The sequence below is a fragment of the Sarcophilus harrisii genome, chromosome 1, assembly GCF_902635505.1.
Source record: "Sarcophilus harrisii chromosome 1, mSarHar1.11, whole genome shotgun sequence".
Lineage (NCBI taxonomy): Eukaryota > Metazoa > Chordata > Mammalia > Dasyuromorphia > Dasyuridae > Sarcophilus > Sarcophilus harrisii.
This window is the reverse complement of record NC_045426.1, coordinates 330,944,348-330,971,279: the sequence shown is the minus strand read 5'-3', so window position 1 is coordinate 330,971,279 and position 26,932 is coordinate 330,944,348. Positions and strand designations below refer to the sequence as shown.

At 36.4% G+C, this 26,932-nt stretch overlaps 1 protein-coding gene across 1 annotated transcript in view; it reads left to right on the top strand.

The window, feature by feature from the left end:
• Window positions 1–15,065, top strand: part of TBC1D2 (TBC1 domain family member 2) — a 53,955-nt gene extending 38,890 nt beyond the window's left edge. The window contains exons 10-13 of the mRNA XM_031945561.1: window positions 2,825–2,945; window positions 6,008–6,193; window positions 7,813–7,934; window positions 11,496–15,065. Of these exons, the coding sequence (XP_031801421.1) occupies window positions 2,825–2,945; window positions 6,008–6,193; window positions 7,813–7,934; window positions 11,496–11,709 (643 nt within the window). The 3' untranslated portion in view covers window positions 11,710–15,065. The remainder of the gene's footprint in view (window positions 1–2,824; window positions 2,946–6,007; window positions 6,194–7,812; window positions 7,935–11,495) is intronic.
• Window positions 15,066–26,932: the final 11,867 nt, after the last annotated feature.

Genomic DNA, 26,932 nt, shown 5'->3' with positions numbered 1-26,932 from the left:
TGATTTACATTCATTCTCCATAGTTCTCTCTCTGTATGCAGATGGCATTTTCCATCCAAAGTTTATTGGGATTGCCTTGGCTCATTGAACCACTGAGAATAACCAAGTCTTTCATAGTTGATCATTACACAATCTTGCTATTACTATGTACAATGTTCTTGATTCTGCTTGTTTTGCTCAACATTAATTTGTGTAAATTTTTCCAGGCCTTTCTAAAATCATCCTTTTCATCGTGTTTATAGAACAATTAATTTCCTGTACTGTAACTTATTCAATCAATTGATGGCCATCTTACTCATTTTCCAATTCTTCGTCATCACAAAAAGAACTATTATAAATATTTTTGTACAAGCAGGTCCTTTTCCCTCCTTTATGATTTCTTTGGAATACAGATCTAGTAATGACAATACTGGATCAAAGGGTACACACAATTTTATAGCCTTTTGGGCATAGTTCCAAATTACTCTCCAGAATAGTTGGGTCATTTCACAATTCTACCAACAATGCATTAGTATCCCAGTTTTCCCATATCCAATATTTATCATTATCTTTTCCTGGATGACTCATTACTATTTTCCATTATAAATCCATTATAAACCATGTGGTACTAGAAGTAATGAAGAAATAGAATACATTCTTCTTTTACTCAGTCTTTCAGCAGGTATTTATTGCATGCTTACAGTGCACGCAGTGTTTCTCTTTCTTCAAAAATAGGTAGAGGCAACAGCAAGCCAAGACTTAATGTTTTATAAAAAGCAAAAATAAAACTGGAAATAATGGAAAGTGACACAATTTTAAATTTTATGCTTTATGTATTTTTCTAAATTACATTTTCACTTTAATTCTCTGTATAAATGTAGGCAGTTCTTATTTAAGTCTTCATAATTGGACTTTAATAAAGTATATTTTTTAAATAGGAAAAAATATGTTCAAATATAGTAACATGTTAATTGTCTTGGAGACATCAGTTATTTATGCCTGGAATAAAGCTGCTTTTTAGATGAATAGTAATGTAGCTAGCTCCACCTAATGGCAGCTATCAGAATCACTGGCTTAGTACTTCAAAGCAGCTTCCTTGAGCTTTGGAAGATGCAGGAATGAGACGGGAAGTAAGAGCTAACATACATCATCTCCTTTATAATAGATAATATTATATATCCCCCACTTCGTGCCAGGCATTGTGCTAAATGTTTTTTATCTCATTTGATATCCCGAATTTACCATTGAGTAAACAGAAGCAAGTAGAACTTAAGTGACTTGGTCACACAGCTGGTGTCTGAAACTTGATTTGAACTTGGGCTTCCCAAATCCAGGCCCATACTGCACCACCTCACCTTCTAGTTTCACTTAGCCCTGTGTCCACAACTGCTTCTTGGCTCTCATTTGCACAGAATGGAGTCACTGGTGAGTGGGTTGGGCTTCCTAGTGCCTGGACCAGGACACCTCTGTCTGTTAGCAGGTCTGAGACAGTTGCTGAGCAGTGACAATAGCATCTTTTTTTTCTTCTCACCTTGTCTATAGCACTGTTTCTGTTAGAAAGCTGCCCCTATCTCAAACTCTTAGCCCGTCGTATCTGCCTTAAAGGCTGTATTATGTAATGGAGAGAGCTTTGGAAGTCAGACTTAGTCCCAGGATGGGCCACTCACTACCTTTGTAGCCTCAGTGTCATGTTTGTAGAATGGAGAAGTTGGATTAGATGATCTTTAACATAAGTACAAAATAAAATCAAGATCTGAGTTCAATTCCAGCCTCAGACACTTAACACTTCCTAGCTGTGTGACTTTGGGCAGTCACTTAACCCCAGTTGCCTTGACAAAAAAAATAAACAAATATCAAGGAAAACACAAATCAAGTAGAGTGGAAAATGTTGTGGTTTTGGAATCGGGACCTGAGTTCAAATTCACCGTTGTGAGTACTCATTTCTTCTCTCTGAGCTTCATCTTCCTGCCCCAAATCCGCAATTCTATGATCCTTCCTTTTCACCTCCAAATTCTCTAAGTCTAAGAAAATAATGGGAGACTGACAAATCCAGGTTCACTTGTGCCTATGGCATTTTTCTGATTGATAATCACCAGATTTTAGGTCAGGAACAGAAAGAAAGGCTGTTTATCTCCCTTGAAATCATTTCAAGCAATTAATAAAGAAACAAGCACCCATGTGCTCTCTCATTATCTCTTCACCATTATTGGACTTCAGTTCCCTTTTTATGTTCTTTGTGATTCCCTCTTGAATCAGGGAACCATTCCTCTCTACTGAACAGGGCAGAAATAAACTACATTTTAAGTCATTTGACTTTCTCCTTTTCATCTATTAACATAACAGCAACTTCATCCAATCAGTTAATCTGCTTTTTCCACCTCCTTACTACTCCAAAGGAGTTCTGTAGCCCCTTTTTCTTTTCTTAGCAATTTTACAAGCCTTAGTTCACTTTGACCTTTAATCTCCCTGACTCAGTTTTCACAGGTTCTTGCTATAATCTTGTATTCATCCTAGATAATGTATTACAACTTCCTTTGTTTGGCATATTTAAGAAAAAAAACATATAAACATATAAAAAACCATATAAAAACATATAAAAAACATATAAAAAAACATATAAACATATAAACAATAAGTAAAGTATTCCTTTCATTTTCCAAGTAACCACTGGTCAGAGACCATCTTAAAAGTATTAAGCCTAACAGTACTGCATAACCAAGACAAACTTACATCTTTTTGCTGAAAGGAAAATCACCTCTTTTGCAATTTTACAATCACATTGTATGCTTAAGACCATGGCTCTTTTATTTTTGACATTTGGTATTTGTATTTTTTTATGATATAGATTGGCAGCCATTGCTCTATTAATTTTAGAAGAGGAAGAAAGTGCTTTCTGGTGCCTAGTTTGTATTGTTGAAACCATAATGCCAGAAGAATACTACAGCAAAACTTTAATAGCATCTCAGGTGAGTAAGGAAGTGTTAATGATGCATATTCAACTTAAACTTAACATGTGGATTTTTCTATCTTTCTTGTTTGGGACCACAGGGCCTTGGGTATGGCAGAGCCCTTAAGTCCTCTCTGCAGTGTCCTTGGCTTTAGAAATTGTGGCCTTGGGCATCCATCTCCAAGTGGGGGTCTGTATGCTATGCCCCAGAGACTTCCCAGAACCCTTCCCAGTTCTCTCAGACAAAAGGTAATGGTCATTAGGACTTACTAGAAAAGATAAAATGCTGATAGGTGGCGCCATAGTAAATGCCTCAGTTTCCTCACTTGTAAAATAAGCTAGAGAAGAAAATGACAAACCACTGCAGTATCTTTGCAAGAAAATCCCAAATGGGTTGCAAAGAATCATACACGACTGAAAATAACTAAACATCAACGGAAAAGATATGAAATTTGGATAGGGGGGTAGAGAAAGGAGGATTGATTGATATACAAAAAGTATCACAGATTCAAAATCCAATTAAAATCATTTTTTAAAAAAGCAATCCCATCATGAATCATTTACTTTAAGCATCTGAAATGGACATCTTTTGTAGGGAAAAGACAGATTGTTTCAGAAAATCTAACTGCCGTCTTTTACTGCTCACTAAGCAAGATTAGATTAGAAAGTAGAAAATGGTAAGGAAAAGAATGGCTGAACTCCCATCAGTAAAGAGTAGTAGGATACTTATGGATATTGTCATCCTCCCTTTTTTTCACCCAAGAGATGTGGATTTCCCTACATTTCTAGATACTAGGAGTAAGATAAGATCAAAAGAAGGACCAATAAATATCTGCCTCAATTAAAATGAAAACAAACTTGATTTTTACTTTGATTTTATGTTAGAAATTTCATGAATCTCAGAACTCAGAAGGCAATTTTCCAACATATCACCCAGTACTTATAGAAGTTTTTTTTTTTAAAAGAGGAATGTTGAAAACTATCTTTATAAGTAATTGGAAAAAAATAAAATAGTATTAAGAGAAAAAAATGTATTTGGCATCATAGAAAGGAACCATTGGCCAACTTTTCAGAAGATGTTAGTCTATTAAATTATTTTATTTGATCTTGCTATAGTTGATATAGTTAAGATAGGTATTTCCCTTTTTATAGATGAAGAAACTAAAGGCTTGGAAAACTTAAGTGATTTCTCCAAGGTTATACAAATAGAAGAAAGTGGTCAAGGCCATCCCATCTTCTGATTCCAGGAGTAATGCTTCTTCTACTATTGACTAGCTTTGTGTATCTCTTTTAGTTCTTTCTCTGTGTATCTTTCCATATCCCTCACTTTTCCTTATCTTCTTTTATTCAATAGTCTTTCATTTTCCTTTTCCATAATTCAGACAGCTCATGACTTTAATGTAATATATTTTTCCCTCAAAAAATGTGTTGTCTTTTATCTTTGTGTGATAAATAATTAATTTTTTTTTCCCAATATGGGCCATTGGCCTTTAGTGGGAAAAGATACAGAGATGTCATTTTCAACTTAACTATTCTATAATAATTATAATATTTGCTATGTGCTTTTTTTCATAAGCTAGTATGAGCATCAAAAAATTATTGCCTGAACTCTCCAAAGGAATGGGCTTAAAATGAAAAGCCATATAAAAATGCAGTTTGCCTAACTTACTAGATTCCAGTACATCAGGTAGTTTATATTGTTCATCTTCCTTATCTCATTGGACCTAGCTTATCCCCAAGCATTTTTGTAAATTTTCAGTGAACAAAAAAAGAAATAACAGGGAGAATACAGAAAAACTAAATATAACGTGGCTCATCTAATGTAATAAAAATTGTTTTGTTCTATTCGACTTTTTTATTAGTGACTTGCCCAGAAACACAGGTGACATGCTTATTAGATCTGCAAGTGGCATAAAGCTACAAAAGGTTCCTAATGCATTGGATGATTCATTAGAGATCCAAAAGATCTCACTAAGCTAGAACTTGCATTTAAATGTATAATATGAAATTTAATAAGAATAAATATGCAGTCCTACCCTTAAGTTCACAAAATAATCTTAGTTGTACAAACTGGAAGACAGATGACTAGATCATAATTTCATAATTGGGGGGGGAAAGAGACTTAAAGATTGTAGTAAGCTACACTCTCTGTGTGAGAAAACAGACACATAGAGACTATATATATCTATAAAGGGTCAAAATCCAAGCATACAAGAGTCAAGACCCTTATTCTTATCTCAAAAGACTTTGTTGGTGTAGCTGCTCTCTCTAGCTATGCATGGAAATAGGCCTTGGGAGGTAATGCTTCTTGCAGTGTGAAAGCCATGAAGTTCAGCTTCTGGGGGCCAACTTTCCATGCTCACTGCATTTAGCTAGTCTGGTCCTTGAATGACAATAGCATACACTCTATTTCCAGGTTTCGATTCAAATTATTTTCAGCCTGGGGAGGGCTTTCTAGAACTTGTATTCTAGTGACATGATCCTTAAGACCCTCCACACTAAAGCAATATCAGAGGAGGATATTAATGGAAAAGGACCTAGTAGTTATGAATGCTATGTATCTTACCACTGGGAATCTTTAGGGATCACCCTACACATTCATTTGGTCTCAGTGATGTGGACTACCATTTAAGGCTGACCCTGACATCTTAACACTAAGTTGTCTGGTCTCTTAACATCTAATTTTTTATATATAATATATATATATATATATATATATTATTATAAATATATATTTATATGCAATAAATATAGCCAGCAATTGCAGTTAACCCATATCCTCCTATTTTCACAAGTTTCCCTTTAAAACCCCAAACAACCAGCCATATTAAAAAAAAAAACTCACTACTTTGATATTCCATTCATTCAATAGGAATATAGGTAATTGACTATGCATAAGGGGGAATTTCTGCTTTGGATAGGTGTTATCACATCTTAAGAGTCTTTCTACTCTGAGATATTATGATCCTTCAAAAAGCCTACTGTGGATTCTGAACACTCTTAAAGGAAAAATACAGAGATAAAAGGGCCTTCCTATGGTTATGAGAGATAAGTAACATTTAGATTTTTGGTTCACTTCAGGTAGATCAAAGGGTTCTCCAAGATTTTTTATCAGAGAAACTTCCCAAACTGATGGCCCACTTGGAGCAGCACAAAATCGATCTGTCACTGATCACCTTCAACTGGTTCCTTGTGATTTTTGTGGACAACCTCATCAGTGACATACTCCTTAGAGTCTGGGATGCCTTCCTGTATGAAGGAATTAAGGTAAGAGCTGCTTTCCTTTGCTAGCTCTGGCTTTAGCATTTTCCTCAATTCACTGAGCAATAATGAAAGAATTATTTCATTCACTCTCTAATCTAATGCCTGTTTATTTCATTCTTTATTGGTTTTCCCTAGACACTATTTCTAAGAAATACTTTATATGCCAACTGGTATGACATATTAGGAAAGCAACTGAATTCTTCCTGTTCTTCATTTTACTGCTAAGAAAAACTATTCCACTATTCTCCCAAAAGATATTAACTTACTCCTGCAGTGACCAGATGAAAGTATGAAGATTAGGCAACTAGCCTTCTCTTACCCATTTGAGCCTTTAAATGAGTACCTTTAAAATGATGGATGAAACAAGACAGTGTACTTTTCCATGGGGTCAGTGCTCTGAATAGCCTGAACAGGCAGCCATCATCATGTTATGAGGTGATGGATTCTTCATTGCCCTAGAATGTTCTCTTTCTGCTTTTTATAGTTTTGCTGTTTGCATTTAGCCTACAATTCCTGCCATTAGAGATATTTGTCTGAATTAAGCCTCCAAAGGAGGGATCAGAACAGGGAAGACCCTTGAAGAAAGTAGTATTCCTCTATCCTTCTTTCATTAGTATATGTTAATTGTTGTTATATATAGTACATATATTTAGTATATATTTAGTCTTGTTAATTTTAAACTTATATAATATGGAAAGTCAACTCCCAAAGGTGAAATAGACACAGAAGTATGGCAATTATCGCAATAATCTAAAACTCTGAAAGAATGGAGCTATGGAGAGAAGAAGCATGTTCTAATCAGATAAGAATCCCAGATGGAGTGACCGTAGGTGCTGTCTGTGCCACAGAGGACAGCAGAAGAGCATTGAACCAGAAAGTACTAACTAGCCAATGGGATGTCTAAGGAATGCTCTGTGGGAGGCAGAAAGGAAGAGAAGAAAAACCTTAGTTCTTTCTTCCTCCCCAAAAATGCTGAGCTCACCTGCTCTAAGCATAAGAGCTAGCAACCTTGCTTTAAGGTTTACAAAGTTCTTTAGAAACATTATTTCATTTATCCAGCATTTCAAATATAGATTTCATACTTTACAGACTGTTTTCTCCATTTTCCACAGCATCCTTGTAAAGTATGTAGTACAAGAATTATTTTGCAGTTAAGAAAACTGAAGTACAGAGAAGTGAGTGATTTGTCCTCATTACCTAATCAGTGGATGTCAGAGGCAAAACTTAAACCCAACTCTTAAAAGCACATCCAATACATGTTTTCCCCACTAGACTATGGTACTAAAGTTAACCAAAAAGACTGAAAGAAAATGAATCAAAAGAGAAAATTATTTTTTAGAGTTAATTTATCTTTGATCTAGACAGAGTATAAAACAAGCTATTTTCAGGTCATGTCTTTGGCTTTTTGGAATGGGAGATTTAAAACCAACAGGAGTCTTTAGAGACCTTCATGTCACTCCACTCAGACAGTTTCTTTTCTATCAATATAGTGCTATAGTACCTATCTATGGACTAGTAAGTAAAACTTCCTTACAAAGACATACATAAGATTGTTTTATTAAGTACTTCCTTATTTTTGTATGTCACTGATATTTCCTAATACAGATTTGAACGCATTTCAGGTGATATTCCGATATGCCCTTGCTATATTTAAGTACAATGAAGAGGCAATATTGAGGATTCATGACAGCCTTGAGATCTACCAGTATTTTCAAATCTTCACTAAAACAATATGCGATGGCCGGTAAGGTTTTAAATTTTCCTATTCAGTAGATAAGTATTTATCAGACACCTCCTTTGAACCTAGCACTGTGCTGGGTGCTATGGACAGCCCCCAAACATAGTCCCTGCCCTTAAAATGTTTCCTTTTAGTTGGGAACACAAGAGTTTAAAAAGAAAAACATGAATAAGTCTATTGTGCTAAAATGTCATGGTGTAGTTTATGAGTGCTATAGTTGTCCTGGGAAATTTGGAATCACATTTTGACAAGCCAAAAATATTAGAAGCTGAAGTTTAGCCTCATCTGATAAGCCTGGATAAATGTGCTTTAGATTTAATGTCATAGGAAATTGGGAGCCATTATAGGTTCTTGAACAGGCCAATGGTATGTGAAATGAAAGTGATATGTACTGTTATTTGGAGGAGTTAGAGACTACAGTCAATTTCCAGGCCCCATTCATATACTAATTCAATTAAATAGTTTGTACCTTCTCCTTGAATCAAGGGTAAAATGGCCATGAGAACCTCTAAGACTAAGAAAAGATTGGGACATATGCCTCACAGTCAGATTCTGCCCACTCAGATATTTTTTTAAAAATCAAAGACCCTAAGAATGGCTAGCTAAGTGACTTCTTCCTATCTGAAAATGTTCCATTTGATTGTTTATAACTTCTCTCATGCTATCCAAAGGACTTAAAAGCAACCTGTGAGGTAGAGGCCTTAAAATTCATAGAAGCAGGCCACAGGATAAATGATATTTGAAAGGAAGCCTTTCAACTGATGTATCGTTTAAGTGAATCTGTGAATTGGTCCAATCATTCTGGAGCAAAATTTGGAATTATGTTTAAAAGTGGCTTAAAAGGCCATATTCTGTGGCCTTAAGGGTCCCACTGCTGATCATATGATTGGGTTTACATTTACTGACATTTACAGATTTACATTTATAAACCTGAAAATGGCCAAAGATAGAAAGGTATAATACATGCCAAAATATTTTAAATAGCATTCTATACAATAGCATTTACATTACATTATAAAAGCACTGAAACATAGTGTTTGCCCATCAATTGAAGAATGACTACACAAATTTTGTTACATGAATATGATGGAATATGACTGCAACTTAAGAAACTATGGGATATGAATGAAGAATGCAGAGTAAAGTAAGCAGACCTCGGAAGACAATTAACAGAATGACCATGACAGTGTTAACATAAAATGCAACAAAAAAATTAAAATTGAACGTGTACAATTAATAATGATCAAACCAGACTTCCAAGATAGAAAAGGAGAACATAGCTCCTCCTTTGCTAGTGAGGGGAAAGCTTAGTAGCCAGTTAACTTACTGTGGATTGTTTATCTTGATTGATGTATTATTTACTTTGCTGAATTGCCTTTTTCCACTTTTTTTAAAGGATGGGTGGGGGAAGAAGGGAGAAAAATATATTGTGTAATAAAATAACAGTGTTCTTCACGCAGAGCATTGTGCCTACCTCTCTGTGCTTTTTTTGCATAGTACTCTCCCAACCTCCATACTTGGATTCCACTCCCTGTTCTCCTCCACCTAGCTCCTCTATCTATATGACATCACTCCTGATTCGCACCACACACAAGCTATCAGCATCTACTCTTAAGAAAACTACTCCTGATTCCCTCTCACCCCGACTTCCCTGCCTCCAGCTATTGGTGATTACCCTGAGAAATCTGCTTCATCTTTACTTCCTATAAAAAGAGAGGAAGCATGGCAGAGTGCTGGGTGCCAGCCTCAAAGCCAGGAAGACCTGGATTTAAGCCCCACTCTGGCCACAGGCTGTGTGACTTCTCAGCATTTGAGGCAACTTATAAAAATGTAACTTGCAGCAGAAGTGCTGATCTGCTCTGGGGAACACTTTCCCTTACCTGGTAGTTCTCTCTCCCCATGAATTCACAAATGTAAGCCCTATCCCCAGGCATGGTAGTCACTTATACAGATAAATATGGAAGTTGCTGGAGATCACCCACTCTTTCATTTTTGTCTTCATCTCTCCTGGACCTAGCACAGTGCCTTGCAGGGAGCCGGTGCTCATGGATTGGGATTTGTCTCTGTGTGCTGTGGTCACTAAAAAAGCCAAGGTCTAGCTTTGGGCCACAGGTTCCAAAGTGAATTACATAGCTTGTTCTTTAAATATTTCTCCAGCCCTGACCTCTCCTGACTTCTGGTCTGCATGTCCAACTTCCGGTGTCTCGTAGACATCTTAAACTCACTATACCCAAAACTGAGCTCATCCTTTCCCTCGGAGACTTCCTCTCTTCTTAGTGTCTCTGTTACCACCAAGGATCCCTCGTCCTTCGGCTCACACCCAAAATGTTACCCTCTACTCCTCACTCTCCCCCACCCCCACATCCAAACTTTTGCCAAGTTTTATCAGTTGTCCCATCTCTCCCCTATGTTCGTTTTCTCTGCCCCTACCCCAGTGAAGGTCCTCATTGACTTGGGTCCTGACAGCTGCCAAAGCCTCCAGTGGGTGTCTCAGACTCTGCTTCCTCCCGCCCTCATCCAGGTCACCCTTTGGCTACCTCAGTATGAGCTGATCGCGTAGGGCGTCCCTTCCCAGCTGCAGAGGCTGCCCACTATCTCCGGGATCAAATGCAAAATCCCCGTTTAGTTTTTAAAGCCCTCCATACCTTTCCAGTCTTCTTACACTTTATTTTCCTTCTCTCCAGGGAGGATCACTGCATGATCCAGTGACACTGGGTTCCTTGTTGATCCTTAAACAAGATGCTCATATCTCCTGACTCTGGGCATTTTCATGGGCTGTGTCCCATGCCTAGCATGCTGTCCCTCTTTATCTCTCTGCCTCCTGGGTTCCCTCAAATCTCGGCAAGAAATCTTTCCCAAGCCTCCTTAATGTTAGTGCTCTTCTTCTGAGACTATCTCCAATTGTTTCTATATATCATTTGCTTCTTAGATTCTTTCGCTTCCTCTCCCCTGCCCACCATTTCAAAGGTGGCTGGTTTTCAAAGACAGGGGCTAGTTTTGCCTTTCTTTGTATCCCCAGCACTTAGCACAATGCTGATACATACTAATCACTTAATAAATGCTTATTGACTGGCTGGGAAAACTTTCCAGAAAGCTCTTTAATGTTTATTTCATGGCATGAAAGCCATAGGCTTTAGCCCAATGGTCAGTCACAAAGCTTTGCTGAAAAAGACCAACTTCGTTTTGCATGTGTGTCCCAAGTGGGTTTACCATTGCATTTTTCAGCCTTCTATGATTATGTCCACCAATATGGCCTATGTCAGGAAATATCTCTACAGAGAGAAATGTCCCCGACCTGCACTCACATTACAAACAAACCCAAAACAATCTACATATAGGAAGAGTTCTGTTATGTCATGATTGAGGTTTAATGAAGGTGTTCATTCTTTCACGAGCTTTATAAAGATCTAATTTTGTTATATATATTTTGTTAGTACAAGTGTAAATGATTTCCTTTTGTTTATCATCATCATTCATATGAAAAATGTTGAGACGCTATCTTGCCTTTTCAGATTGGCTAATTGACTGATCGTGGGTCGTACCCCTCCCTTTTCCTCTCTTTCACAGTAAACTGATGAATATTGCTTTCACTGACATGAACCCCTTTCCCATGAAGCAACTCAGAAACCGGCGGGCCGTGCACAGGGAGAAACTTGAGGCTGAACTGCAGGAGCTGGAGCACATAAAAGCAATATTTCTCAGAGAGAAAGCCATGAAGATCGAATCACTGGAAGATGCCACGAGTGAGGATGAGGAAGAGGCTTACGCAGGAGTTCCCTGATCCACTCATCTTCTGCCTTGGCAGTTTGGGGGATTGTCAATGGATGTTTGGGTTTTTATCTTTTTCTTTCTTAAAGCTCTTTATGATCTAACCAAAAATGCATCTTTAAAAATAGCACCAAAGGAGGGATGAGACTGAAGGCATTTGAATCCAGGGGGTGGGGGGTGCCAGAAATATTTTCTCACGGACATGTGCCCAGCCCTGTGGAGCAGGAGCCAAGCCTCTCTTTTCTGACTCAGTCTTGCCTCAATTTTCTTTTCTTCTGCCCCTTAGGGTCCTTCCACTTTCTACTCCCCAGTCTGTGTCATAGAAAATAACCCAGGAGCACTCAGACTCCTTGTTATCCAGAAGAACAAACTGAGACCCAGAAAGGTACAAGAGCCACACAAGGAATGAACTGCAAATCTGATACTTTTCTCCAGATAATTCAGATCCAACACTGACACTGGTGTGTGTGCCTGAGCAAGTCACATAGCCTCTCTCAGCTTCAGTTTCCTCATCTGTAAAAAGGAAATAATAACAATAGTAATAGCATCAGTGTCTCAGGGATTGTTGTGAGGATCAAATAAGATAATAGCACTGCAAATTCTTAAAGTGCTATGAAAATAAATGCTAGCTGTTATTATGGTACTGTGCAGTTATTGTTTTTAAACTACTAGACCTGCTTTCATCATCCAGTTAAGCATGTTTTCTGTCCTTATCTCTCCATGTTTAATCAAAACCCAGAGCAAAGATCCCAGGAAATAACACCTTATTGAAACCTCATCCTTAACTTTATTCTCTGTTCCTTGTCCATATCTGAGGACTTGAAAGTGATATGGGCCATATGGAAGAGAGTTTATTCTATGGCAGGTAAAGCAATTTCTTGTCTTCCTACCCCTGCCATAAAGTGAAGTTTAATATCACCTGAAAGGATTTTGTACAAAAGTTAGTAGGTAACCTACATTTTATATCTTATGTGATATATCTATTTTGATTTCTCCAGTTCAAAAGCTTCAAATGATAGCTTAGTAATCCTTTGCCTTTTTAAAAATTGACTTCTCTTAGGTGAGGAGAAATACAAGCAAATTTGCAGTTAATGTGTTTAATGGAGAAGTGCACTTCTTACAAACAGCTCACCAAAATGATTCTAGAGAATAGATTTTACTGGGTACTTCAGTTTCCCTTTTTCTCTGACAAGGAAAGAGCTTTGTAAAACTGTTGGCTGGGATATATTTTCTGCTCCCTTCAAATTGTATCAAAATCATTTATTCATACTAAGAATCTCTATCTATACAGAATATTATGACTCAAATCTCTCAGTCTAGTCCATATTACTCTTCCATAAGACATTGTTAGAGTATATTCTAGCTATGAAGCTTAAACTATTGACAGAGTAAGCCAGGTAAAATAGTCTTTGTTAAAGATTTTATTAGTTTGGAAGGGAAATGGGGTGTCATAAGGAGGAAGAGGAAATTAGCACCCCATTATCAGAAGCAGGAAGTAGTGTTTTTCCTCCATCTAGACTGGCTTCTCACTCCTGACTGTTCTGCCTCAGAACATCTTCTGTTGCTTGGGAGCTTCTAGGCAAAGTTAAACTTCCCAGAAAATGACAATAATGATTCATTAGGAGAGCCCCTCCTAAGTCTTCACTAACCTGTTCCTCAACTTATACCACATAGCATCATTGGGGTTCTCTGTTTGGAAGGAGGAATGTGTGGCAGACATCAATCCCGCTGGTTCAATCAAGAGAGACCCCCAAACATAGCATAGGACACTGGAGCAGGCACAGTCTGTTCAGTCTGGTAAATGAGATTAATGATGCTGTCCTGCTTACCTGACAGGGTGATTGTGAGGGACAAATGATATAGTAGATGCACCTTGTAACTAAGGTCTTCTTCATGCAGCCAAGGGCCTGGTTAGTTCAAGAACAATTTGCTGATATTTTGCCCTTCTAACATGTCCATCACCTAAAACAAAAATTAGAGAAGCTCATCCTTTCTTATCTCCCTAGAAGAGGGCTTTTGTTCTCTAATGGCTGAACTGACTCTGCCTGTAGATTCTCATAGTCTCTTTGATCACTTTATTCTGGAATTCCCGCCAAACTTTGTCAACCTTAACTAAAAAGTTCAGGGACAGAAGAAAGTACTAAGGATATGATATAACCATTGGAATCTCTCACAAAGAGCTAGCAGGAACTTTGGGAGGTGACAGTGGAGTTTTTTTTCATAAATCATTTCAACACATGAATTGATGCATATAGTCTATAGACTTCTAAAAATCTTGTTTTCTGCAGAATAGAAATAGCAAGTGGGTCATGGAAAGACTTATTGTTGCCAAAAAGTACAATGCTTTTCCCAAAATTTGAAAAGAGTTACAGTATAAAAAAATAAGCTATGCAATATGACTTTAAAATTGCAGGTCTGAAAGGATTCTGTTGTTCCTCTATCTATAGATAACACCTCACAGAAATTATCCTAGGGTAAAATATCATCTGATCTTTATGAAAAATTAAAAAGATATTTTATTTTGGCTTAAAATAGTACTCATATAATAATGATTATTTATTGATCATTCACTTAAGTGTCTGTGAATCATTATGCTACATTTTGGGGAAAATGCAAATATAGTTAAATATCATTATATGGAAATTTTAATGATAAAATGCATCATATCTCATAGCTTTATTTGCCAGATCAGGGACTCTTTCTTATTTAATTTTTGTATCTTCACCAGCACTTAATAATAGTCCTGTGCACATAATAGGAAATTAACTTCTCTCCAAATGGAGCTGAGATTTGTCATAAACTTAGAAACATATAATAAATATAGAATAGTTAATCAGCACAAATGTAAAAGGAAATAATACATATTTATTACTTCAAAAGATCTGAAATTTTATTATTATGGGTACTCTCTTCATTAACATGGACAACAACCCCTCCTTCCACATTGAGTTGCTAGTATTAAAAAAAGACATCACTTATCACTTGGTAGTCATCCTTTCGGGTATTTCTCTCTGCACTTAGTGAGCCTTGGCCTAGGACATTAATGCATTACCAATTCCATTCATACCTAAGGATTTTTTAGCTTTGTAGGAGCTGTCAAACTGTGCCTATCATTAAAGGATACCTTTTTTTTCAGCTCTATTTTTCTATTTAGTAGACTTAAAGAAAACACATTTATAGTATATTCAATGTTTTTAAAACTGATTTGTATACAGTTCTTTACACAAATGTTTACATTACACATTAAGAGTTTAAAAGGAAGATATTATAGTATTTGTTATAAAATAAAGCATAGCAAATGTTTTCATGATCATTTTATGTTCACCAAAACTAATAAAGTGGTAAAATAAAAGGAAACATTTTGTGACAGTTCTACTACTAAAAATAACTTATTTTGTTTTGCATGTGAGGTAAACTGTTCATTTTTATACAGCTGTATCCTTTGAAAATTCTGCCTGAATGATACAGCTGTTTACCATCCTGCCTTTTGGATGTCTCAGCAGTCTTGATATAAAGGGGATCACTCTTCAGACATGCTTTTAGAAAATATAGCTGAGATTAACTCTTGTGCTTGGATGTTTCCAACTCAAGGCATCACATTTTAGTTTTGCTCAACACATACTAAATGGATAAGGCTCACTCTCTCTGCCCAGCTGGACGGTGGACGTCTCCCTCCAAGATGCTTGAGGGCAAGTTTGTCATACAGCGCTGACCTCAAGCAACAGAGATGCTGGAGTCCCAAGTGTGGAGAAACGGGAACCAGTTCCAGTTGCAACCAAGAAAAAGGCTGAAGACTGAGGCCTCTGGGGGGTTACTTGTAGTTTTTAGATATGGGCTTTCCTAATTCCTCATAATTTGATTGGTGATTTATACTTTTCCATTGGTGATATGTTCTATTAAATAGTTCATATACTGCTATATCTGTTTTCCTAGATTGTGCTAGTAATTCATCATTAATATCATCACATATCAGAGAAGAAAGATTCATAAAGGTACTAGACCTGGCTCCTTCTCCAAGTAACTCCATGACTTTTAACAGATCGTTTCCCTTTTTGGCATTAACAGTTCCCTCCTGTATTAAATGGGGGATTACTGATTCGCCAGATATTCGTTGAGGATTTACTGTTGTTAAAAAACACTATTATAGGAGTTATGGGGGATAAAAAGATAATTATATTTCCTCAAGAAACCCATAGTCTAGTATAGAAGTTACAACTCAATACTGAATATGACGCGGTATAGGGGTAAATGTTTAATAACTGGCCTTCTCCCCCTCCAAAAAAAATTACACCTTACACACTTAAATTTTTTGATCTACATTAACTTTTTCTGTCATTTCCTGATGATTTGCTGATTTTCAAGATGAAATACTGAAAATTTACTAATTGGCTCTTGGGAGCTAATTCAAGTGAGTTCCAATTTACCCCTGCCTGAAAAAAACAAATATACAAGGTTTATATGCTGGTATGTATGGAAGGCTTGTCAAGAGGACCTTAATTCAAATGTGACCATAGACACTAGCTGCTGACCCTGCCAAACCACAGAAGTTTTGTTTGCTTTAGTTTCCTCATCTGTAAAATGAGCTGAAGCAGGAAATGGCAAACCACTCCAGAACCTTTGCCCAAAAAACTCCAAATCGGCTATTGAAGAGTCAGACACAATTGAACAAGTGACTTGCACAGGGTCATATATACATCTAGAAAGTGTCAGAGGTCAGAGTTGAAATTGGATCTTCCTGACTCCAAGTCCAGAGTTCAATCTGCTGTACCATCTAGCTGCACTTCTCAAGCGCTTGGGCAAGATAGATCAGCCTTAAAAAAAAATTTAAAGGCAAAGGGAAGTTTCCCATAGAAGCAAAAATTATAGTTGTAGTAGCAAGGAATTGAGAAAAGAAAAAAGTAGTTGTCTTTCAATTGAATTAACAAATTGCAATATTATTGCACTGGAAGAAATGGCCAGGAAGAATTTAGAGAAACTTTAAAAAACCAGCATGAGCTAATGCAGGGAGAAGTAGTAATAAAAGGGAAACAATTTGAGTAATGGCCTCAATCATGTGAAAGAAACATTGGAGGAACAGAATGTTCTAAGGGCAATGTGATTGCTCCTGTCTAATGTAGCATACATTTTTTTTTAATTATATAACAGAAGTTTGTAGTCTTGGATATAATCCTCCCCTTTTTATTGATCTTTGTATATTGAGATGTATGTGCTTGTTGGTAACTGTTAAGTTCACAATAGAAAAAAATTTAATGGAGAACAAAGGTCTTCAGAACTCTGAACAATTTGGTTACCAGTTGTGACTTAAAAAGGATCCAGAGCAGAGAAGGGTCTACTTCACAACAGAAAACAGTGAACCATGGGTACATGAGTTCTACATTGCCAGACATGGCCAATGAATGGATTTATTTTGCTTAATTGTACATCTTTGTTACAAGTGAAGATTGTATTGGGGAAGATGATATTGTTGGGAAATGACAATATTTAAAGAAAAAAAGACCACAAATAAAGCATTTAAAAAAAAAAAACTTTCAGGGATACTACTGCAGCATTCAAGCTATATTTCACTTTTAATACATGACTTCATGTTCCAGTTATACATGAATTATCTTTTTTTTTTGCTGATTCTTGCATTTTTACTCAGCAAACATACACTGACTATAAGTATTAAAACTTACCCATAGATATATGTGCCAAACATGTATAAGAATGTATAATCTTAAGTAACACAGTTCCTTGCGCATTATTGTTGCTCAGTCATATCTGACTCTTTGGGACCACATTTGCAGTTTCTTGGGAAGGATGTTAGAGTAGGTTGCCATTTCCTTCTCCAATAAATTAAAGCAAACGTGACTTTCTAGCTAGTGAAGATCTGAGACTGGATTTGAGTTCAAGTTTTCCTGACTCCAGACCCAGTGCCACCTAATTGCCTCTTAGTAGGCATGTGCCATAGGTGCTTAATAACTTGTTACTTCAACATCTATTTTCCAGGGTTGTGCTAGTAATTCATTCAGAGAAGATTCATAAAGGTACTAGACCTGGCTCCTTCTCCAAGTAACTCCATGACCTTTAACAGATCACTTCCCCTTTTGGCATTAACAGTTCCCTCCTGTATTAAATGGGGGATTATTGATTCGCCAGATTTTCATTGAGACTAATTATAAATTATTGATATTGATAAGCCACTGACCAATATAAATATGGATGTATATATATATATATATATATATGGATATAAATATGGGATATGGGTATAGATATAGATATAAATGTAGATATGGATATAAATATAGATACATCATTTTGCCAAATAAAGATGATTTGACAAAGGAGGTACTATTTTTAAAAGCTAATTAAACACAAACTTTAAAAAAACCAATAATCTGTAGATTAAAATGAAAGTTTTGTTGAAGGAGTTTATGAGTAATGTACAAGACAAAATATTAGCCCAGGACTTCCAATAAATTTAAATGGAATGAGACCCAAAGAACGCCAGATGGCATTTTGATCATGCTAATAAAAATAGAAAAAGAGGTCCTGCAGCATTGGCATTGAACATTTTTGTCCATTACTGAGCTCTTCTCTCAGTTCATTAGTATTATTAACATTGATGGCTCTGGACTCCCTGAAGGAAATGTAGTGGACAGAGATTCTCTGCAGGATGTTTCTGGCCCTAGAATCTCAACTTTAAAGTGCACACATCTTCCCAGTCTATGCTTTTGTGCTTTGCTTTTATGCTTTTTTATGCCACTGAACAAAGTTAGCTCCAGGTTCTCCCTTAGAATGAAAGTCTCTTGCCTTATTTCCAAATTATATAGAGAACTGACTCTAATTTATAAGAAATCAAGCCATTCTCCAATTGATAAATGGTCAAAGGATATGAACAGACATTTTTCGGAAACTATTTCTAGCCATATGAAAAGATGCTCCAAGTCATTATTGATCAGAGAAATGCAAATTAAGACAACTCTGAGATACCACTACACACCTGTCAGATTGGCTAAGATGACAAAAAAGTATAATGACCAATGTTGGAGGGGATGCAGGAAAACTGGGACACTGATACATTGTTGGTGAAGCTGTGAATGGATCCAACCATTCTGGAGAGCAATTTGGAACTATGCTCAAAAAGTTATCAAACTGCATACCCTTTGACCCAGCAGTGTTTCTACTGGGCTTATATCCCAAACAGATCTTAAAGAAGGAAAAGGGACCCACATGTGCAAAAATTTTTGTGGCAGCTCTTTTTGTAGTGGCCAGAAACTGGAAATTGAGTGGATGCCCATCAATTGGAGAATGGTTGGGTAAACTGTGGTATATGAATGTTATGGAATATTATTGTTCTGTAAGAAATAACCAACAGGATGATTTCAGAAAGGCCTGGAAAGACTTACATGAACTGATGCTGAATGAAATGAGCAGGACCAGGAGATCATTATATACTTCAACAACAATACTATATGATGATCAATTCTGATGGACCTGGCTCTCTTCTCAAAGAGCTGAATCAGTTCCAATTGTACAGTAATGAAGAGAACCAACTACACCCAGCAAAAGAACTATAGGAAATGAGTGTGGACCACAACATAGCAATGCCATGCCTTCTGTTTTTGTCCGCTTGCATTTTTGTTTTCCTTCTCAGGTTATTTTTAACCTTATTTCTAAAATCTGATTTTTCTTGTGCAGCAAGATAACTGTATGGACATGTATACACATATTGCATTTAACATATACTTTAACATATTTAACATATATGGGTCTACTTGCCATCTAGGGGAGGGGATGAGGGGAAAGAGGGGAAAAGTTGGAACAGAAGATTTTGTAAGAGTCAGTGCTGAAAAATTACCCATGTATATGTCTTGTAAATAAAAAGCTATAATAAATATACATATATAAAATTTAAAAAAGAATGAAAGCCTCTTTTCTGTCTGTCCCTAACATTTAATTCAGTGTCTCACACATTGTGGCTCTTGCTGTTCAGTTATTCTGACTTTTCATGACCCCATTTGGGGTTTTTTTGCTGAAGATACTGCAATGGTTTGCCTTTTCCTTCTCCAGCTCATTTTATAGATGAAACTCAGGCAAACTGGGTTAAATGACTTGCCCAGCATCACACAGCTATAAAGTGTCTGAGTAATATTTCAACTCATGGCTTTATCCACTCACCCTACCTTACATGTAGTAGCCACTTAAATATATGTTAGGTTGAACTGAATATCATATAAACTTGGCATATACAGCAGAGCAACATAGCATTTATTATTTTAAAATCTAAAGAGTACTTTACAAATATTACTATCCCCTTTGTATTAATGAGAAAAATGAGGGAGACAACAGATTAAATGACTTTCCCAGAGAACTGAGTCTGGACTTGAACTCAGGTCTTCATGACTCTAGATTCAGTGCGGTATCCACAGAGCCATTTTAATTACCAAATAAGAAATGCCTGATGAAGTAAAAAACTTTTAGAGGCCTTTTGTTCTACACCATAAAACATTTTTTTAAAAAGTAATCGACAAAAGGAAAGCAAAGTAAAATATTATTCTCTGCATTTTCCATCAATTGTGTGACTGAAAGGTACAGAAAATATTATTTTTGCTGAACTGGGGTCCTATAGAAAATAACACAATCTCAGTAACTGGGCCCACTGCATACAAACATACATACATACATACATATATACATATGTATATCTACATATATACATGTGTGTACATATATAGACACATATATTTGTATGCATATATGTGAATATACATTCAAATATGAATGTCATTGCATTCAGCTCTTATTATTGTAAGGCAATACTGTTATTGTTCATGTCCAATTCTGTGACTCCATGGACCATAGGGCAATAGTACTGTTTATAGGGTTTTCTTGGACTGGAGCAGTTTGCTATTTCCTTCTCCAATGGATTAGGTAAATGGAGATTGGATGACTTGCCCATGGTCACAAAGCTAATAAGGGACTGAGACTACATTTGGATTTAGACCTTTCTGACTTTAGGCTCAGATTTCTATTCACTGAAGCATCCAATTGCCTCAAGCCATGGCTTAGAACAACTATCCCAGGTTTATCTCTAGCCTCCCATACCAACTATCCTTCCTCTTCCTCTGCAGGTGACCTGAAGAATTAGAGGCACTTCCCAGTTCTCCTCCTCTCCTATATCCTACATATTCTACACCCCTCCCCTTTCCTTTTTTATCTCCTTTGAAAAGATGCCTGGAAAGATGTATATGAACTGATGCTGAATGACAGGGGCAGAACCAGGAGTATATTGTACACAGTAACAGCAAGAATGTATGATGATCAGCTAGAACAGACTTAGTTCTCAGCAATCTGGTGATTCCAGACAATCCCAATGGACTTGGGATAGAAAATGCAATCTACATCTAGGGAGAGAACTATGGAGACTGGACACCAGAAAAGCATACTATTTCCACCTTTTGTTATTGTTTTTTTTTTCTTTCTTGTGGTTTTTTTTCCTTTTGTTCTGATTTTTCTTTCACAACATAATGATAATATATTTAGGATGATTGCACATGTTTAACCATATCAGATTTCTTGTTGTCTTGGGGAAGAGGAAGGAGAGAGAAAAATTTGGAAAACATGCTGAAAAGTATCTTTGCATGTATTTGGTAAAATTATTAATGAAAAGGAAAAAGAAAAAAATGGCCTTTTCTCTAAGGCCAGTCCTATTTGAACCTGTAAATCTATCTCTTCCCATTTCCTCCAGGGCCCTGCCTCAGCCCCTGCAATCCCTTCTTAATTGTCCACCTCTTCCTATCTATGGATTGCTTGTTTGCAGCCTACAAACATGCTCAGGGTCCCTTATTCTTGAGAAACCTTAACTTGATTGTACTTCAAGCTTTTTTTCCAATATCTTTCCTCCTTTTCACCACCAGTCTTAAGAAGGGATTCCTAATCTGTAAAAAGAACCAGAGAAGGAAATGATAGACTACCCCATTATGGTTCCCCTTTGGGCATATGAACAAGCATTATTAGGCACCTATTGTATGTCAGGCACCATGCCAAACACTGAGGATAAAGAGAAAAGTAAGCGGTCCCCGACCTCAAGGAGTTTGCAATTTAATGGGAAAGACAGTGTGCAAACAACTACCTACAAAAGTAGATGCAGCAAAAATGAGGAGAATCTTCCTGTTCCACCAAACTGGAAAAATTACTCAAAAAACTTTCTATATCCTATTGAGAGTGGGTATGTACTGTCATTCCACTATATATAATTAATCAAGGACCCCTGAAACTCAAGACAAGCCCCTCAGTAGGACACAGTTTCCTAGATATAAAATGAAGGGGTTCAACTCAGTGGTCTTTAGGGTTTATTCCAACTTTCATAAGCTGTAACTCTATGACAGCACATTAGGTTCTAAAAATAGCAAGGTAATGCTTGGTTTTCTCAAGATATTTTGCTTTTCACATGTTCACTCACTGCCTTTATAGGTCTGTATTTGCAAGGCTGGCATATGTGAGGTTATTTCCCCACTGGCCTGACAGTTGCAATTAGGATAAACGTCCATTATGTGAACAGTGGTACCTGAGTCATCATATGGCCTAAAGGGTTGTTTCCCAAAAATGTGATTAAAGCTAATATTCTATAGCACATTTCTCCCAATATGCTTTCTCTGTTGGAGAAAAAATTATTCCTTACTGAGATGAATTGCTAATATTATCTGCTCACTAAAAATATTATCATTCCTCAAAATAGTCTAAATTTTATTGATGTCAGCCAACTCCCTCTATTAATACTGATCTTGAGCCTCTAAACCAAAAGTTCTTTTTTTATTAAAGCTTTGTGTTTTCAAAACATATGCATAGATAATTTTCAACATTCACCCTTGCAAAACCTTGTGTTTTTTCTTTCCCTTCCCACGCCCCCTCCCCTAGACCGCAAATAATCCAGCATATATTAAATATGTTTAGTTCTTCTATACATATTTCCACAATTTTCTTGCTGCACAAGAAAAATCAGATCAAAAAAGGAAAAAATGAGAAAGAAAACAAAATGCAAGAAAACAACAAAAAAGTAAAAATACTATATTGTGAGCCACAGTCAGTTCCCATAGTCCCCTTCTCTAGGTGCAGATGACTCTCTTCATCATAGGACCATTGGAATTGGCCTGAATCACCTTGCTATTGAAAAGAGCCATGCCCATCAGAATTGATCATCATATAGTCTTGTTGTTGCTCTGTACAATGTTCTCTTGGCTCTACTCTTCACTTAACAACAGTTCATGTAAGTCTCTCCAAATCTTTCTAAAATCATCCTTCTGATTGTTTCTTATAAAACAATAATATTCCATAACATTGGATATATATCTATATATAATATATATAGATATACAATAATATTCCACAACTCTACCAACAATGTATTAGTGTCTCAGTTTTCCCACATCCAATATTTATCATTATCTTTTCCATCTTATCCAATCTGAGAGGAGTGTAGTGGTACCTCAGAGTTTGAACCAGAAGTCCTTTTATTATTAGGAACCTCTTTGGAAGTCTGGTGAAGTCTCTGAACCCCTCCTTAAAATAATGTTCTTAAATGCATAAAACAAAATACACAGAATTGCAAAGAAAATCAATCATAATGAAATAAAATTAAAACTAGATGAATATATAAATTTATGTAATATATGCATATAAATATATGTGTATATACACATACATACATTTACAGATCCCAGATTAGGAATCCCTAATTTAGAGAGTATCTATTTTTAAGGGCATGCCCATAGAAAATTTCTTGAGACCTGGTACAAAGATATTACTTAATTCTTCCAAATTTTCTTTTTAATATGCTAAACTTTCTCTACCAGACATTCTCTCTTTATCTCACTAAACCTCAGTTTTCTCTTTAAATGAAGAGGAGAAAAAAGGATGAAGAGATTTTAGAATATGTTGAGACACAGTGTTCAGAAGGAAAAAAGTATGATTGTACTGTCCAAGTCAGAACAGCACCTGGATTTCTGTGTTCACTGGAAACCACATTTTAGAAGGGTATTGATGGATAAACTAAGGCATATTCAGAAGGCAATGACAATATCAAGAGGATCCAAGACCAAACTCTATGAGCATCAACTAAAGGAATATTTTGCCTCATGAAGAAAAGGCTTAGGGACAAAGCTATGCTGGAAAGCATTTGACAGCCACCAATTTTCTGAAAATGCATGACACACCTAAGTTTAATCTCTATTTTTAACATTTTCTCACACACTTTCTTTGGTGGAAGAGATCAACAAAACAATAAATAAAGCCCAGATTTCTAGCATTAGCCAAATTCCAAGGTGTAAAAACTCATGTTGAAAATTTATCAATTGGTTCTCTGAAAACCAGAATGAGCCGATTCTAGCACACTCGAGCTGAAAGGGAACATGAAAAATTTGGAAGATTCTAGTACTTAGGACATGTGTGAACTTTTAGCCTCTTAGAACTTCAATCTCTTCATCAATAAAATGAAAGGTTTTGGCTAACTGAAGTCTTCAGGTCCTTTTAAGCCTCCAGATTTTCTAGGGTCATAAATCTTGTCCTACTTATCCCACATAGCTATAATGAAGTTTAAATTAGATGAGGTTCAAATTAAATTCTTACATGTGAAAGTCTTTTGAATGTACTTCATAATGCCTAATACAAAATTAAGGTATTATTACAGCTAACTTAATTACTATTGATGAAGATAATAAAATAATAACAATCACAACTTGCAGGTTTATGGCCTGACTTCTGACACAGACTTAGGACCTGAGACATTTTTTTCCTTCAGAATTTTTAAAAGTCCAACTCAACCAGAATACATAATGCTCAGCCATCCTGATATTATTAGTTCTCAAGAACTATGTAGGGGAAGGAGGGATTAGAGACAGAAGTAAAAATTCAGAAGGGTGCCAATTGATGTTGCTCCCTAACCCAGCAAAGCAAAATGTTGGGCTTACAACCTTTTTTACCCTCCCACTACTTTGTACAGTAGAACAATAAGAGAGACACTGATTGAGCACCTTGAGTCCTAGAAGGGGGTAAAACTGAGGGCAGGGTGAGGAGATTTTAGTTGATAATTGATAGAAGACAAGACTTTCTAGAGTTTTTTCTCTCTTTGAGTCCCAGAAAAGGTGTTTTTAAAAATGAAAAGTGTTTTCTTGTTTTCACATGAAAGCAGTATAGAAGGGAAGATAACTGAAAAAAAGCTTTTTTGTTTAAATTTTGAAGTAGCTTATTTTAAATTATCTTAGAAGTCAAGTGATTAACTACACAAAAACCCCACAATACAAAGTAAGATGTAAAAATAAACTTAATTCCTGGTGTACAATGCAAAATGCATCTTCACATCCATTAACAAAAATATTAATCTGTGGCTTCGATGAAAGGAATTGATGGAGTTTAGAATGCAAGAATGACAAGTCAAGGAAAATAGGTATCTAAATGTATTCAGATATGTATTCCTCATAATTTTTGTTCCATTTTAAACTTCAAAGGAAAACATCCAATGTCCCCATAAATGTGTGACATTTTATTTTTTCTGATATACACTGTTAGTAAAGCATATTGATTATTGTTATTATTATTTAACTTCATTTTGCTAGAAATGAGACAGCACATGTACTTCTGGGAGAGACCGTAGGAGTGGGAGGAAATAAGAGGCCTTCCCTCATACGCAAAGCTTCTTTCTCAATGAGCGTGGAATATTATAGGTATGATTTTACTTAGGCACAAAAAGTTGATGGGTTGCTGCAGAATAAAATTAAGAAAGACCTTCTCTGACTCTTACTCAGAACTTTAAAATAGCAACATGGTAGGCAAAGAGTTTTTTATTGCCCTGAAATAAGCCTGCCATTTTGGGGAATTCCATTTAACCAAAAGTGGCAGCAGGTGGTGCTAGAGAACTACCTTCCCAGTCACTCGCTACAGAGCTATTGGAAAGACTGAAATGTGTAAAAACATCCCCTCTATCCATCGGTGCAAGTTCCCAATAGCTCACTTTCCTTGAGGAGCCCCTCTCCAAGCAATTCACCCGCAGGGACATATGGCACTGCAGGATATAGTTACATGGATTCATTGCCATTTTCACATTCTATGATGTTATGAATCTTGTCAATTAGACAATTCTCTCTATAATTTGACCCCATTTCATTTATCCAACTCTCTTCTTTCTTCTACATAACCACAGACAAGCACATTATAGTTGTTAACTTTAGTTTCATCAAGAGTTTCTCTCTGTCTCTCTATCTCTCTCTTTCTCTCTGTTTCTCTTTCTCTATGAATCTCTCTCCATTTCTGTTTCTGTCTCTCTGGCTCTTTCTCTGTCTCTGTCTGTCTCTGTCTCTGTGTCTCTGTGTCTCTGTCTCTATCTCTCTGGATCTTTATCTCTGTCTCTCTATGTCTCACTCTCTTTCTCTGTCTCTGTCTCTCTGAATATCTGTCTCCATCTCTATCTCTGCTCTGTCTCTGTCTCTGTGTCTCTGTCTCTATCTCTCTGGCTCTGGCTCTGTCTCTCTCTGTCTCACTCTCTTTCTCTGTCTGTCTCTGTCTCTGTCTCTCTGAATATCTATCTCCATCTCTGTCTCTGTCTGTCTCTGCCTCACTCTATCGCTGCTCTGTCGTCTTTCTATCTCACTTTTAAGATTAAATGCACAAACAGCTGAGCATTTGTGGTCAGTGGGTTTTATAGAAGATAAATGAAATTCAAATAAAAAATAATAGTTAAAAAACAGACAGAAAAACTTGTCTACTTGGCTAACTAATAAAGGGACAAGTGATTTTATGAAGAATATGAGGATCATTTGATCAGGTTAGTTTTTTTACCAACTATTGATAATAATGAAGGCAAAGAGAAGGTTTAGTGTGAGCAAGGGAATGATAGAGTTGAAATAGACTTTAGAGGTTGTATGTTAATTAAAAGAGAATTACAAAGCTGAGGAAAAATCTTTACAGTCAGTAATTCTGATAAAGGTCTCATTTCTAAAATATATAAAGAACTATTGTCAAATTTATAAAAATACAAGTTATTCCCCAATTAATAAATGGTCAAAGGATATGAACAGACAATTTTCAGATGATGAAATTAAAACCATCTATAGTTATATGAAAAATGCATAGAAATGCAAATTAAAACAATTCTAAGATGCCACCTCACACCTCTCAGATTGGCTAAGATGACAAGAAAAGATCATGATGAATGTTGGAGGGGATGTGGGAAAACTGGGACACTGATACACCACTGGTAA